Below are 15,005 nucleotides of genomic sequence, written 5' to 3'. Positions count from 1 at the left end.
ACTAAGCGCATCAAATTTTACTCATCATATCTCCATTCTGAGTTGAACATTTTACTATTCTCACGTGTAACTTTAGCCACAATTTGCTTCAATAATTGTGACTCAAAAGTAAATCACCCCATGAGGGGGGGTTTGCCTGAGCGCCAAAGTGCACCTCAGGGGTAAAATAAATAAATAAATAAATAACCTTGCCAGTTACTACTTTCGCTAAAGCTCCATTCACAGAGCAAAGCTTGGACGGATGATAATTAATTTGTACCACAGACCAACACTTCGGACGGGTGGGCAGGAACGAGTGCAAAATTAGTTGAAATTGTGAAGAATTTCATGTGCACATCATTAAGGATGGAAATGCGGACAAAGTATGAAAGGAATGATTAAAGACATGGATTAAACTTTGGTGATTACTTTGGATTGGACTGCCTGGGACAAAATGTGTTGTCGTGAGCGTGAATGATAAATCTATGGTGGGTTTGTGTTGGAGTTGCCATTGAAATGTCAATGAAATGTCAGGAAATATTGAAGGAAAAAATGTAACTTCAACTGTATCGACAGTAGATGGACTGATATCAGTATTGTTGCAAAGAGACAAAAAAAGACATTGCCATTGATTTCAAATTAAATTGCCTCTCTCTTTTCAGACATTCTACACATTCTATTAAGTAATGAATTTCCAAAGTACACCTCAATGACCATTTAAAATGATTTTATTTGAAGCCACATTTATTGCTTTGTCCCTCTTTCGCTTGCATTGTCCTTCATTCAGCTCCTTCCTCTTGCAATCCAATTCCATTGATCATAAAAGGCAGTCTTCTGATCACGAGAAAATACCGCACACAAAATCATTATTGCTATATAACAGCCAGACTAAAAGGGAGTGATTTGGGGTTGCCATAGTAATGACGATGATGCTATTCTCATTAAATTGCACCTTATCTCGTTTAGCTTCAACCGCATAATCGCGTGCGTACCTTTTCTGGAAACACACCAAAGTTGTCTTTGTGCCAGCGCTAACATGCATTGATGTGGTCTTGGATGGAAGGAGGCCCCGCAGCTCCGCTTCTGTCAGCATCGTTGTGGCCAGAGGCGGTAAGCGCAGAGACGTCAACCTCACTTGCTGGTGGACTTGCTAATGAGGGTCAAGGCTCGTGTCCGTCAGGCCTGTCGGCTTGACTCAAAAGTGTGTGTGTTGAATAGAAAGAGCTTGCCAACAGTCAGGAGGGCATTTGTTCATAAACGCGGCATTGCCAGCGTTTGCAAACATCCGTCTGAAATAGTCTCTGCGCTATCTTGTCATAGTTTTGCCAAGACCCGAGTCCAAATGCAATAGAGTTTTATGCTAGTTTAGAATATATATTTTGGTTTGAAACGGATATTATGGTCGAGCCGAATGACAATCCAAATAAAGACTGAATTGTCATGGTGGCGTTATGATGCGACTTTGATCGAATGAACCAATGAACGTTTGTCCCTCAGCGACGTCATGGTGACCTAACAATGAAGTTAGTATGGATGAGCTCAAGAACTAATTATTCTTGTTAATTTGATGAAGGAAGATAATTTGATCAAGATGTCCCAGTTAGCTACACTTGCATTTGTTTGTTGTCTAGAAGATTGTTTGTTCATAAGGCGATCAACAGAGGCACCTTCTTGTTCTTTTGGATTTTCACGGACTATTCTACAACACAGACATTTTCCTGTCTACATTTTTTGGGACTGGATTGTTATAAAAAAATGATAGGCTTGTTTTTTTTTGTATTTGTTTTTTTTTTTTTTTTTTTTTTTTTTTAAATATACTGTGTAATAAGAAACCAGGCACCAAGTTAACAAACTCATCAAATGGTTTGCACCAGAAAAAAGTGATCAATTTGTCCCTTATCCCTTAAATGGTAAACAACTAAAATAACAAATTAAAAATTGAAATACGAACTGAAAATAGGTTGCAGCAATGGCAAACTCTTTATTTAGTCACCAATTGGTCGCCATTTTCTCACTGATCCTTTCCTTATGGTTGGTCTTTGATATCTTCTATTAGAAACCCGCATGTGTCTTTCAGCGACTGCTGGCGTTAACGGCAACATTTTCATTTGCCTAAAGCCATTTGTGCAGAAAATAAAGAAAAAAAAAAAAGAGGAATATATTCACCCACTCCTGCTGTTCTTTAGCTAATGAACAGTGGAGCTCCTGCGCCATAATAATTAAAGCGAATGCAATTTGTGGTAATTGTGTTGGTGTGCAGATGAGATGAGTTGCTGTGGAGATTGGAGCGGTAGTCGGGCCATTACGTCTCTGTGTGCTGAGAGTGGAGTTGTTCTTTGGATTTTGTCCTTTTACGCCGAGCACTTTACAATGTTCTCTCACTTTATCTCGGTTCATCGTTGGTGGGCGCTGATTTATTTGTTGATTGTTGTCAGTCTGTTGCAGAAATTCCTGCTATATTGTGGAAATCAGTTTTTTTTTTTTTTTATAGGATTTACAGTGTAGACCTTTTCACCATGGTGTAACACAAACTTGACAAACACTAATTAACACACCTTTGAATATTATTTGACCAAGGCAGAATGATCAAGAAAACCCACGTTTAAGTAATATCATGATTGCTTTCTGTAATGCATTTATATGCATGTGGGAAAATAAATTCAATTTTCAGAGGCTTGTTGAATGCCAGGAGAGCCGTAAAACACAGATGACACTCATCTCTCGACCACAGCTCACCCCGAGACACTCCCAAGTAGACTTGCCTCTTAAAGGCGCATAACACACAAACACTATAAAAGGCACGTTTTTTTTTTTTTATACAGTTTATGATGGTGTTCAAATACATTTACAATCTGAACGGGGCTACAACGGCTATTCTCAGAACTAGCTATGAATAATGGAAATAGGGAAAGGGATTTTGCAGATATATAGCCGCCTTCTCTGATTCACAGTTGGAAGTTGCAAAGACAAAATGACGCCGCTCGCCGGTTAATTTAGAGGCGTCGACTCCTGTCGAGCAGGCGGTCCTGTCAGTATTCATCACTTCACAAATGGCTTTCTCATCACATGAATATGCAAACACGCCCCCGGCAGATCAAAACACCATCCTGTTGTGGCTTGCGCGTGGGTGTGTGTGCGTGTGTATATACACATGCACGTTGTCAGAGTAAGTCACTCGCAGGTTGATGCTCCGAGCTTCCTCGCATACCAATTTTTGAATGTTTGCTTCAAGAAGATTTAGCTTTTCTTTTTTCTTTCTTAGTGGAAGCTTTTTACGAAGTGCCGTCTCACTCATCCATCACTGATAGTGTTTTCCCCCTCCTTAAATTTCATGTTTCAAACTATTTTAGGGCATCTTGAAGCATTTGATGAGTATTTCGAAAGTGTAAAGGCAATTCAGTACTCTATGCAAATCTAAAAATAAACGCCGCTGAACAAACTTTAGTGTTTCAGCAGAATTTGGTTTAGTTTCTACTTTCTGTCACCTGTGTCCCTTTTCCATTTGCTTCAATATAGAGCACACATTTTGGAACGCGCTTTAATTTGTGACAGAGCACTTGAACTAGCAATAGACATTTCACTGCATTTTCTTGATTGACTGTCGAGGAAATAGGAATCCATTCATTAACTGTACCTCTTCTCCTCTCAGGGGCCACAGGGGGTGCTGGAGCCTATCCCACTTATCTTCAGGCAGTAGGCGGGGTACACCCTGAACTGGATGCCAGCCAATTGCAGGGCACACAGAGACGAGCAACCATCTGCGCTCACACTAATACCTAGGGACAATGTAGGGTGATCAATCTGCCATGCATGTTTTCGGAATGTGGGAGGAAACCGGGGTACGGAGAGGAAACCCACGTAGGCACGGGGAGAACATGCAAATGCTACACAGGAAGGCCGGAGCCAGAATCGAACCCACAACCTCTGCAATGTGAGGCCATCGTGCTAACCAGTTACCCACCTTGCTGCCCAAGTGAGAAATATTGTTGATAATAATACATTAATTATGTATATTATTATTTTTATTATTATTATATCCCATGGATGGCATGGTGAATAACTGGTTAGCACATCCGCCTGACAGTACAAAGGTGCAGGGTTTGATTCCGGCCTTCCTATGTGGAGTTTGCATGTTCTGCCCGTGCCCACGTGGGCTTTCTACGGGTACTCCGGTTTCCTCCCACATTCCAAAAACATGCATGCTAAGTTGATTTGGCACTCTAAATTGGCCCTCGGTGGGAGTGTGAGCGCAAGTGGTTCTTCGTCTGTGTGTGCCCTGCGATTGGCTGGCAACCAGTTCAGGGTGTCCCCCGCCTACTGCCCGATGGCAGCTGGGATTGGCTCCAGCACCCCCGTGACCCTTGTGAGGAAAAGCGGATCAGAAAATGGATGGATATATTCCATTTATATTATGCCTTTCAAGCAACCTCAGGTCTCTATGAAAATGTTGATAAACTCCCATTGTGGCGACATTTGCGAGCCGAGAGTACCGTAATGTAGACTGTAGAATGTGCTCAAATAAACAGCCCTTTTCACTTCAGTCGCCCATTTCGACACACTAAAAGTGTCCCTTTCACGCTTTACAGGCTTTTGGAGCCATGCAATGTGCAGAGACTCTAAATATTCAATCCAATATGATGGAGAAAACAGACCACTGCATACTTTAGCTGCATGTTTGTGTGTGCATATGCATGCAGACTTATTTTCGCCCTTGCAAAAAAAAAAAGGGCATAAAATACAATGCCAACAGCTTTCTCCTCTAAATATTCTACATTTAAATTCGAGCAGATTGGTTCCTGAGTAAAATGCAAACACCTTGCAGTGCTGCTTTAATTAAATATTTGATAAATTGGAGTGAAGTGAGACATCAAAACCATCCATCCAATTTCATTTTTTTCCCCACTAATTTTCTGCTGGTTAAAGGTGACATTCCAGCAAAAATGGAACTGGAGGGGAATTCTTTTATTGATGTATGCATCCATTAAGAGAAGCAATTTTAACATGGAAATTTTAATTTTGAACCGTCGCATACGCTATGTGATTATAAATATTACAACTGAAGCCAAAAAATCTGAGCAATAAACCTCTCCAGCTTAACAAAATGCCTCACCATAAATATTTGTCACAATAGATCACTTTTAATTGGGTTCTTCTTTTGTGATTCTCTGCCACTTTAGTTTCTTGATGGCATCTACATAAAGAATACGAAAGCTTTTATTTGACATCATTTATTAGCGTAAATATAAATCTAATGTAATGGGCCTGAAAAATCAGATATTCTAAGTAAACACATTGCTGCTTTATCATATGAGGTCTGTTAAAAAGGTTTGAGGACTAGTATCACAAATGATCCATTTGAAACCCAAATTGAATTTTTTTTCCCTCCACTTTGGTTCAGATGATGAAGTAGCACATCTATACAGAGATGCTGTGGTAATAAAATACATTTAATATTAACCATTAGTGCTTAAAAATAGGAGAAAGAATATCCAATAATAATAATAATAATAATAATCACAGTTTGGTGTGTATCATGCTAATTGTTTTTTTTTTTTTTTTTTTTTTTTACCACCCTTTTTTAATTATTACACATAAGCTTGTTTTTAATTTACCATCATTTCTGAAAGAAAGGGGGAGTCGGCCACCGTCGTTGACCAAATTTCGTTTAACCTTTTTAAACTTCCACCGTAAAATGTGCTCAGTTGGTGTCCACACCTTTCTTTTCTCACTCATTATGACTTAAATTATAGCCCCACTGACCTTGAACGGTTGCAACTCGGTAATAGTACTAACCAGCATTTCCAACGCCTTCTTTTTTTTTTTTTTTATTCCCGTGCTGTCTTCTACACAGGACTTGTGTCCAGACTCCACTTTTCTATCCCAGCAACCAGAGCGTTTATCCCAGTTTGCACCCAGAATTACAAAGAAATCCACTCCTCACACTCCAGAGTACCCCGCTGTGCAATGTGAGGTGATGGAAATAATTGGCTTTTGCACACAGTCTCCACATAATTAATTCTTGGCACTCCATAACTCATACTCATACAAACCTCATCTTGATATCAAAGGATGACGGTAAGCTCATATCCAGATATCACACTAGAGTGGATGTCGGATGAGGACAGTGGCCATTAAATGACATGTTACATACAACACTGGGAAGGATTTTTTTTTTTGTTCATTCTGCGTGCACAGGAAATGACAGTTGTGGCTGTAGATATGCAGGTGAACAATTTGAATTCAAGTCTTTGTGAAAAGATAAAACAATAGCCAGGAGGTCTGGTGTTGTCTTCCTTCCTTTTGCATCTTCATGTCTCTGTGTTTTCACAGTGCTGGGAGGTGTGGAGTCACGCGGTGTGCTGAGGAAGATCAGTGACATGCTGGAGGTGATTCTGAAGCGAATGGACAGCCTGGCCAAGCTGGACAACGCCACCGCCGCCGATACGCGACGCCTGGATGAGCTCAGCTCTGCAATCAACAAGTAAGCTAACCCCCCCCCCCCCCTCCAAGCGCTGTTTTTTTGCAATGATTTTGAATGAGGCAATCAGACGTCATGCCGTTTCTTTTCTTTGATGACATGAATGGAACTGAACCCCAAATTTCCAAAATTTGGTTTCTTGTCTCAGCCAAGTACACTAAACATTATGTCGAGCTATTGCAATAATGTAAAAAAATAAAATGCACCCTTTTTACATCTTCTGTTAGCAATCTCATTTCCTTCATGCTAGTCAAGGACATTTCACATTTGCATCATCCACTTTCAATAAATGCCACCCAGATATGTGAATTCAATCTGGATAGTATCGCAACAAGCCCTGTTGACTGACTGCCTGCTTTTAAATTTAAAATCTTTTGCTGTCGCTGGCATTGCAGAAATTATTCCAGCTCTTTATAAACACTTATACAGCACCAAGATTTGGGGGGGTGGGGGGTTTCATTGCAATTCAATTACCCAAAAAGGTTAAAGCCAAGAGGAAAAAGATTATCGACCATGACTTCAAAAGATTTTAAATCACAAGAGAAGCTCATTTTAGCGAAGCTTCATATCACAGAGAAAGCAGCGCTTGAAGAATATTTTGCCTATACCAAAAATCAGAGCACAAGTGGTGCCATAGCAACTGTAATGCACCTCACCTTAAAGCACCTCGAAAAACCCGGCTGGATTTAGCATTACTTTTCATCTCACCCAGCCGCACATTCTTTTTAAGAAATCAGTTCAGTTAAATGTTTACCCTTTTTAGTCCGGTGGTACCACTCCTTTTTATCTCCTTTTTAATTCCGCTCTGTTTTATGAGTCTGTAAGCAACACTGGTGCACCCCAGTCGAATGCCACTTTATCTTTTCTCTTCAAGTTACCGGTATATAACAACGACTGAGCCAAGTCAATACATAGTCAAATGCTGTTTTATCAAACAGTACTCATGATTTAAACTGTGAATTTGTCCCATTTTATTTTTTATTCTAGGAGAAGACATATAGGCTTCGCTTACAAAAGCACATTACATTTCTTTGTTCTTGTTTAAAGCAAGCTCCTTAACCGCTAGAAATAAAATTGAGGGTCTTGTACAGGGAAGTGAATGGATATTTATTACTCCAGACATTATATGGATTTACGCGAGTCAGTGGAGCAATGCTTGTGATAGTTTTGGAATTTGTTACTGAATCAATGTTTATGACAGGATGGATGTTTTGGTAGGGCAATGTGAGTTGATCTGATGAGTATTTGTGTGGATGCCATGATGGCGTGTTTAGAGATGGTTTAGGTGGCGGTGTGAGCATAATTTTTTCCTGTCTCTGAGATCAATAAAGTAAACAGAACTTGAAAATGACGATAAGTAATAACTATAGCTGTCATACATGACATGCCTCGAAGGAAGACGTATCTTGGCTGAAAAAGAAACAACCATACTTTGCATTGATTGAAGAGAATTAATTTGTGATTATTTATTTATTTTTTTTTCTGTGTAAAATTTGAGGTACAACGTGGGTCCGAGAGTGCTGATTATTTTATTTATCATGTTGCAGTTTAAATAAAACCAAATATGACACTTTACTTCTCCCCCTTTACCTCATTCATTGCCATTGACGGATATAGAAGTCAAAAAGTACATTTGTTTTACCCGGGCTGTCAGTGAATGAGTTAAGAAGCGGGGCCTGGTTGGGCGGCATCTAACATCGGCGAGTACACGTGTGAGATCTGTGGCTTACAGCAGCTTCTGCATAAGTGTTTTATTGTTCTCATGACATTCATTAAATGGCTGAAAGGTGCCATTTTGGCTCTCCTTGCCCTCGTGCAAGGGCACTGCAGTAAGTATAATGTAAAAAAGAAAAAAAAAAACAAAGAAAAGCATCAACAATACAATTAAAACGGTGGCAATAGAGCAGGGGCTTGAACAATATTTTTGACCTGATCCCATCTGCTTTTGCTTGCCGCATTCTCTTGTCACATAATTCCGCACGCTCTTTTACATTTAAAGCGCCTAAATCCTGTGCATGAGTACCGATGTGTTACATGCTGACACATCCCCAAACCTTGTTAAGTGATCTTGGATAAGCTTTCAGCTTCACATCGGCACAGAGGTACTAGAACGGAAGAATGGAGCAATTAATACAGTCTGGCATTGGTGTTAACTGCAATCAATGTCTAGTAATGGACTATTTAATGCGGAGGAAGCACAGTTGCTCTTCGACCATGGATGTGGAAGTGTGCTTATTGTCACTGAGTGCACACAGAACTGTTAAAAGGAATCAATATGCAGTTTTTGACTTGGCCAGGCAAGTGTGAATGAGTTAAAAAAGGTTTGTGGTGATTTGTAGTTGGGGTCAAACGCACCAAATCAATATTGGGTGTCAATCATCTTTTTAATGGGGTTGGTAAATACTGCTTCTCAACACATCAGGTTTCATCTTAGGTCAACTAAATTGTAATTTCATAGAAAGGTCTATGTGTAATTAGATGTGACAGAATTTAGAAGTTGGAATGTCTGGAATGTCTTAAAGTTACGTAATCATTTGCGGGGTCCAACGTCGACACCCCCCAATATGTTTGTATTTTGAAACAATTGTTCTTACTATAACTGGGAATGTTACAGGTTCAAACTGTCATCATCATATAACTGTCGAGCATTTGACAAAAATTAATGACATATTAGTCATAGTGTTCCTGCTTTGAATGTGAGTTTGCTTAATTATTTTTTTTTTTTTACAATATGTTCTATGCGCCTCCACTCGTCGAAACAGGGCATTCTGATTAATATCGTGTTTATGGAATATGAGTCAAGCTGTAAAATCCACCCGTTTTTGTCCATTTTAGGGCGGCGGTTGTTTTGCCATTTTCTGTCGACAGCAAATGACATCACAGTTGCTCAGGTAACGGCCAATCACGGCTCACCTGTTTTCTAAAGCTGAGCCATGATTGGTTGTTAGCTGAGCACTTAGCAACTGTGATGTCATTTTCACTCCACTGCAAGTGGCAAAATGGCTGCCCCCTGAACAAAAAATGGGGGGATTTTACTGCTTAAGTCATATTCCACAAACACAAAATAAATCAGAATGCCGTGTTTGGATTAGAACATGTTTCTTTTTAAGATTTTTTGGGGGGTGACTTCCCTTTTAAAATGAATTTTCAATGCAGGTTTGAGTAACCAATTCCCATTTCATATTTATATTCTATATAGAGCTTAATAAGGTCCAGTATGGCTGTTTACACTGACCAAACAACCCAAATGCACATTTTACATAAATAACTCCACGAGGGTCAATAACAGGCTGTGTTAACACGATAGCAAGCATGCATAACACAAATATTCAACATTAAATCGTGTTTAGCCAGGAGCCATGGGCCCATATTCAGTTTATTTATTGACAGACGCATCGCTGATGGAGCAAATGGAATTCATATTTAATGGTCTGTGCTTTAGTAGTTTAAATTTACAGCAAGTGTTGTTTGGTAAGATATTGGTATTTGATCTTTGTGTTTATGACTCAGTCACATGGGTAGATATCCAATATGTTTCAGATTTTTTTCTTTATCCACATTTCGAAGAAGCTTGAGTCTGATCTGACAAGTTTGACTCTGCGTTTTTTTTTCTCAGTTTGAATGACAGATAATCCCCCCCCCAAAAAAAAATCACAATTGACTCACTTGAATGATGCCTTGTAATTTCAGCCTTAAATACCGGTGCATATTCTTCTTCTTGAGGCTAGTCGCTTGTCTATTTTATGAAACCGGTAATACAAAAAATGGTCTGGAAGATTGACGTGCCTCAAGAGACGTTTTGTGGCTTTTGAAGATGCTTTTTCCTTGAAAATGTTGGTCAAATTCCAATTTTCACAACCTCTGGCATATTTTACTATGGCATATCTATTTTAATTTCCATCTTCCATTGACCCAGGCGGACCTTTTTCTCAGGTTTGTGGGGTAATCCCTTTGCAACCATCCTCATTTCTTATGCATAGAATTGGCCTGTTGTTGCTGAACTCATCGAGAGTAGTTAAAACACTTCTAGAGGTGTCATTAAATACACACACATAAATGGATTACTTTTTTTTTTCTTCCCGCAGTTTTTGATTTGGACAAAATGGATCCTTAAGAGCAAAAAAAATAAAAAAGCTCAAGAAAGGTTCATCGGCACGCGCCATCTAGCATCACCGTAATGATTATCCATTAGTTATACTCCAACTAACACGTGTTAATAAATTCAGTCTGGGCGTGAGACCAGGGCACAGGCAGCAACCTGATTGAGTATGCAGCCTACAGAATGAATGGCCGCACATCAACACTTACACGTGCGTGCGCACACGCACGCGCACACACGCACACGTTTACACGCACACTCTCCAATACCACCTCTTGTGTATATTCAGCTTTCTTTGACATGGTGAGGTGCATGAATCAGCCATTAAACGTGTGACTTGATTTTTCTTGTTTTTAGTTTTTTAGGGCATTTCTGACTTCTGTAGCCAGAGTGGGAAGAGGAATGAAGGAAATGGAGTACTTCCTATTGAAAAAAAAAAATAAACGCGCAGTCAGGCGCACATTTACAGAAAGATGTGCTCATGCTGGGCAAGACTCTCATCTTTTGCTTGAGCTTCATGGATGCTGACACACAGCAGTGTAGTGGCGAATTGGACTGGATGTCTGAGACCTCCGCCTGCAATTCACCCACAGGGCAGCCACTCATTAGGGCAGAAAATAACAAGGAAAGGAAAGAGAAGGAGAGTTAACAGTGATGAATGGAAGCACAATAATGTTCAGTTGACTCGCAGTATTTTGGTTATTGGTGCAGTATGTTTGCCTTTGGGCCTTTGTTCCCTTTAGCTAGACTTCAGCTTTTTTTTTTCTTCTAAACTTGACAACCTTTTTGTTTTGAATAAGTTCTCTTGAAAATTGTGCTGTAATTCGGGCATCAAGTTACCGTCAACACAGTACAAAGCTGAAGGCTAGATCCAACCCCCCAAAAATCTGCATTTTGTCCTACAGTATTTTCCAATTGGTTATTGCTTTAAGTGAGGTAAGAAATGTTTACAATTTTTTTTTTATTGATTAGCTTTTTGATCCAAAATTCTACAATAGGACTCATAAAATTGAACATTTTTCTAGAACGTTGGTCTCACATTTGTTCATATTAAATAAATTGTGTTAAGAATTTGGGTTAATTGTGTTGTTCTGAAAGCAATTTATAAACAAAGCTGATTGGAATTGATATGCCGAAAGGAGATTTTTCCCACAGGATACAATGGAAGTGGAAATAATCTGTTGCATGGTGAAACATTTTAATCATCATTCTAAAATCTTCATTCAAAATACGGGAGCTTCTGTGAATCAAAATTAAATGTCATGTAAATGTAACACAAAACAGAAGAATGTTGTAAAAGGCACTGTCACGTCAATGATTCCAAAAATCGGACTCTCTAAAACGAAGCCTCAAAATTGCGATAAATCAAGCCGTTGTCTCTGCTCTTAAACACTGTGGCCGCTGAATGTGCTGCAACCACATCGCTCTCAATTGTTAACTGTCAATCAAATACTACATTATTTTTCGACATCAGTGTATACATGCATCATGAACATGTTGGATGATAATGATGTAAAATCACATTTGAAATTTCACTTACAAAATGTAATAGTTACCGTGAGTCACGATCAAAAATAAGCACACAAGCCAACTTGGACTCAGTGGTGGATAAATATTGTGACTGGTGACCATGGCACCTGATGACAGCAGGATGTTGTGAGGACACTGCCCAGGGAAAGAGGCAGTTGTCTCTGCCCCATTTCCTCGAAACACTTCACCCATGAAGACGTGTAATCTCAGATGACATCTGGCAAAACAATACTTAGTGAAATGGTCACCACACGGTTAGATTTTGTTGCACATTTTCAGTTTGACATCAATGTGGTGCTTGACCAAGTCCATCGAACTTTTCTTCTTTCGGGAAAATTAAACTGTCAGGTTCAATCACCTAAGCATTCACTGAACATAGGCAAAATGAATGAAAGGAAGACAAGAGTTGATCTTTTACTCGCGAGGAAAACGAACGGAGATGTGCTCAGTTACACACTCCGCCGAGCCCTCTATTTTATTAGGGAAGTCCCTAACAATACAATGTATTTGCGCTAAAGAATGAAGGGGGGAGCACCAGCATGAACATATAAACATTTCAGACACTAGAAGAAAAACAGACATCAATGGCAGTCCTTAACTGATTGACAAGGAAGATATGCCTTTTAGTGCTCTCGCACTAAAGGCACAGTCCTAAGATGTTCAGCAAATCTGCAAATTGTATATATATATATATATATATATATATATATATATATATATATATATATATATATATATATATAGGGAGAGAGACGTGTCAAAGATCCTTTTTTTTTTTTTTTTTTATTACTCGGCTGGTGGTGAATGAGTTAAATGACGTCTGAGTTAGTTGTGTCGTGAATGATACGAGTAGTTATATAGAGACATGCTGACACCACATCACATAGATCTCTGGTGCTGGACGGCATCCAGTGATGCGGTACTGGCTAACATACCCTCCTCTGGGCCGTAAGAGGATGAGCTCATTAGATGAGCGAGAGGGTGTAGGGATGAGGGAGGGAAGTGCTCTTATATGTCAAATATGAGAAGGCATTTTCATTTTCTATCACCGTAGAGTCTTTCATTTTATTCATTGATTTCCTCTCTCTTGCTTCTTTTCCTTCATCTACTCCAATGCACGTTCTCATTCTCAAGCTCATCTTAATTTGTTGTTGTTTTGCTCATTTGTCGAGGAATGGAAGCGCGGGGGCATCAGTGGTGAGCGCTGCGCTGCCGTTGAAAGTCCACGGTGTTCTTGTATTGTTTGATGAGCATTATTTGTCGCTCGAGTCAAACCCTGTTGTTATCCTCTAAATGAAAAGGAAGTGGGGCATTTTCTTGTAGTGCCCTGTGGTGCTCTATTTGTTCATGCTTGATCGGCTTCCTATTTCATGACTTCTTTTATGCAACACACTCTGAATCTTTTAATTCGCCCCATCTTTTATGTCATGATTTATTTTTCCCTTTCTCTGATATGGCAACATTTCCACTCGTTAAGGCACTCTAAGCACTTCACACTGATGTCACACCTGCCTACTAATGACATCCAACCAGGAGTAACTGCGGGTTCTCTAGCTTGCTCAAGGGTAATTCGACGTGGTCTCAATGCCCAGGGATAGAACCCACAACCTCTAGGTTGGGAAACGACCATTCTACTACTAGGCCCTGCCGCCCCCAATTAGGCAATTTTGTAACACAAAACTGAGATTAGGTGGACTTTTTCAGGATAGCTACAGTTCACCATCACACACAGACACAGAGCCCCATGTTGTTGTGTGAATTAATTGGCCGGTTCATTAACCGACCAAACAAAGTCATTACTTTTGGTAATAATATAATGTCGTTTCAGTGCACCGCTACTAGCAGCATTTAATTTTCAGGGCAGCAGGGTTGTTAGAAAATGGAAGTTAATCAGAGAATAGATTATAAAACCGTATGAATACAAGTGTACAAATGGGGCTATAAAACATGCATAAATAGAGTGCAACTCGGTGGGAAACCAATCTCAGCCCAGGCTAAACCCTTGCGTCCTTTAGTTTACATTAATGGCCGTGATAAATGTTTTGTTTAAAATATATACGGTACACTTGTCTTGTCATTAGAACATACAATATTTGTCATAAACAACAAATCATAAAGTGTAGTATATAAGGGATTGCCTAAATTGGAAGGAACCTGATATTTTTTTATTCTGGTGTATGTAATAGGACCATCATGACAGCATATTTTATTTTCGCGTGTGTATTGTACCATTTCCTTGCTCTGTCATTGATAAATAATACCTCTTGTTTCATTTAGAAACTTTTAGCCATTGCAACTCATACGAGTGATGTGTGGTGAGTTTCATCACTGGTGAGGCACCGACTCCTCTGGAATCACTCGTTTTTCTGGACGTTCATAAAGACCACTATGTGACACACACATATATCAAATATATTAAACTGTTGAATGCCAGCACGTGCAGTACGTCTGATAAATCATGTATATTGGCAATATGAAGAGAAACAGCAATGTCGCTTATGTGAGGACATGCACCAATAATTGTCCGTGTAAATGAATATGTGCATAGTCGCTTGAGCTTGAGGCACAATTCCTCTCGAGGCTTCATTCTCGCCCATATATTTGAACTGGAAAGACCCAAATTCAGCTATTTTACTGAAGTAATCTTTGACATTATTACAATGATCTTCTACGCAAAAGCAGTGCTGATCTTCAATCCAAAGTGATTCAAAGCTGCCATCTAGAGGGATCTGCAAGCCATTACAGCGGTTTGAAACTTGAATTTCACAGACCAGCCGAGCGGGGGGGTGCTGGAGCCTATCCCAGCTATCTGTTAAGGTTTCTCCAGCGATCGCTGGAGAAATTGTGGCTGGACTCAGGAAAATATAGATAACGATATTTATTATGACACTGAATTTTCAGTTATCCAATTATTAATCT

The 15,005-nt window shown here is 39.5% G+C and overlaps 1 protein-coding gene across 2 annotated transcripts in view; it reads left to right on the top strand.

Annotated features, from left to right (window-relative positions):
• The window catches only part of LOC148332203 (alpha-1,6-mannosylglycoprotein 6-beta-N-acetylglucosaminyltransferase B-like), an 82,511-nt gene that overhangs the window by 19,383 nt on the left and 48,123 nt on the right, over positions 1–15,005 (top strand). For both annotated transcript variants that reach the window (XM_088303567.1, XM_088303566.1), the window contains one exon: positions 6,310–6,460. In XM_088303567.1, coding sequence (XP_088159693.1) covers positions 6,357–6,460 — 104 coding nt within the window. In that variant the 5' untranslated portion in view covers positions 6,310–6,356. The remainder of the gene's footprint in view (positions 1–6,309; positions 6,461–15,005) is intronic.

This window comes from Idiotropiscis lumnitzeri, chromosome 8 (assembly GCF_059441095.1).
Source record: "Idiotropiscis lumnitzeri isolate Australia: NSW breed Sydney's pygmy pipehorse chromosome 8, RoL_Ilum_1.0, whole genome shotgun sequence".
Taxonomy (NCBI): domain Eukaryota; kingdom Metazoa; phylum Chordata; class Actinopteri; order Syngnathiformes; family Syngnathidae; genus Idiotropiscis; species Idiotropiscis lumnitzeri.
This window is presented reverse-complemented; position numbering and strand designations above follow the sequence as displayed.